Source organism: Morone saxatilis, unplaced genomic scaffold (genome assembly GCF_004916995.1).
Source record: "Morone saxatilis isolate NCDOM2014 unplaced genomic scaffold, NCSU_SB_2.0 Contig4, whole genome shotgun sequence".
In the NCBI taxonomy this organism is placed as follows: domain Eukaryota; kingdom Metazoa; phylum Chordata; class Actinopteri; family Moronidae; genus Morone; species Morone saxatilis.
Window position 1 is genome coordinate 17,272,089 of NW_023339984.1, and position 431 is coordinate 17,272,519.

General features: G+C 45.2%; 1 protein-coding gene across 1 annotated transcript in view; it reads left to right on the top strand.

The window, feature by feature from the left end:
* Positions 1-431, top strand: part of LOC118337923 (endonuclease domain-containing 1 protein-like) — a 1,559-nt gene continuing 1,128 nt past the window's right edge. The window contains exon 1 of the mRNA XM_035675088.1: positions 1-330. Coding sequence (XP_035530981.1) covers positions 1-330 — 330 coding nt within the window. The remainder of the gene's footprint in view (positions 331-431) is intronic.

Consider the following 431-nt stretch of genomic DNA (forward strand, 5'->3'; position numbering starts at 1 on the left):
ATGGAATCACTGAAGACAAGGTCTCTCTGGTTCCTCGCTGCCTTCCTCTTCCTGTCAGCTGTTCTCACAGTGGCTGAGGTGGTAAAGGAGGTGTCAGACTGTGACCAGTTTCTCCTTAAGAAAACTCCACCAGAGCTCCCAGGCATCTTGGAGGGTGGGAAAATCCAGGACCAGAACCGCTACAAACCCATTTGCCAGACTTACAATAATAAGAGAAGGTTTCTGACCCTCTACGACACCAAGAACAGGATTCCAGTGTTTTCTGCTTACAAATACAGAGGGAAGGGAGAAAGTAAGAGACCTCCAAACAACTGGAGGATAGAGCCAGAGGTGTGTTGTTTTTTTTTACTTGTAACAGACTATTAATAAACACATAGTAAAATTGCATTTTGGGGTGCAAGTTGCTGTAGCGTGGTTTGTGCAGGATGTTA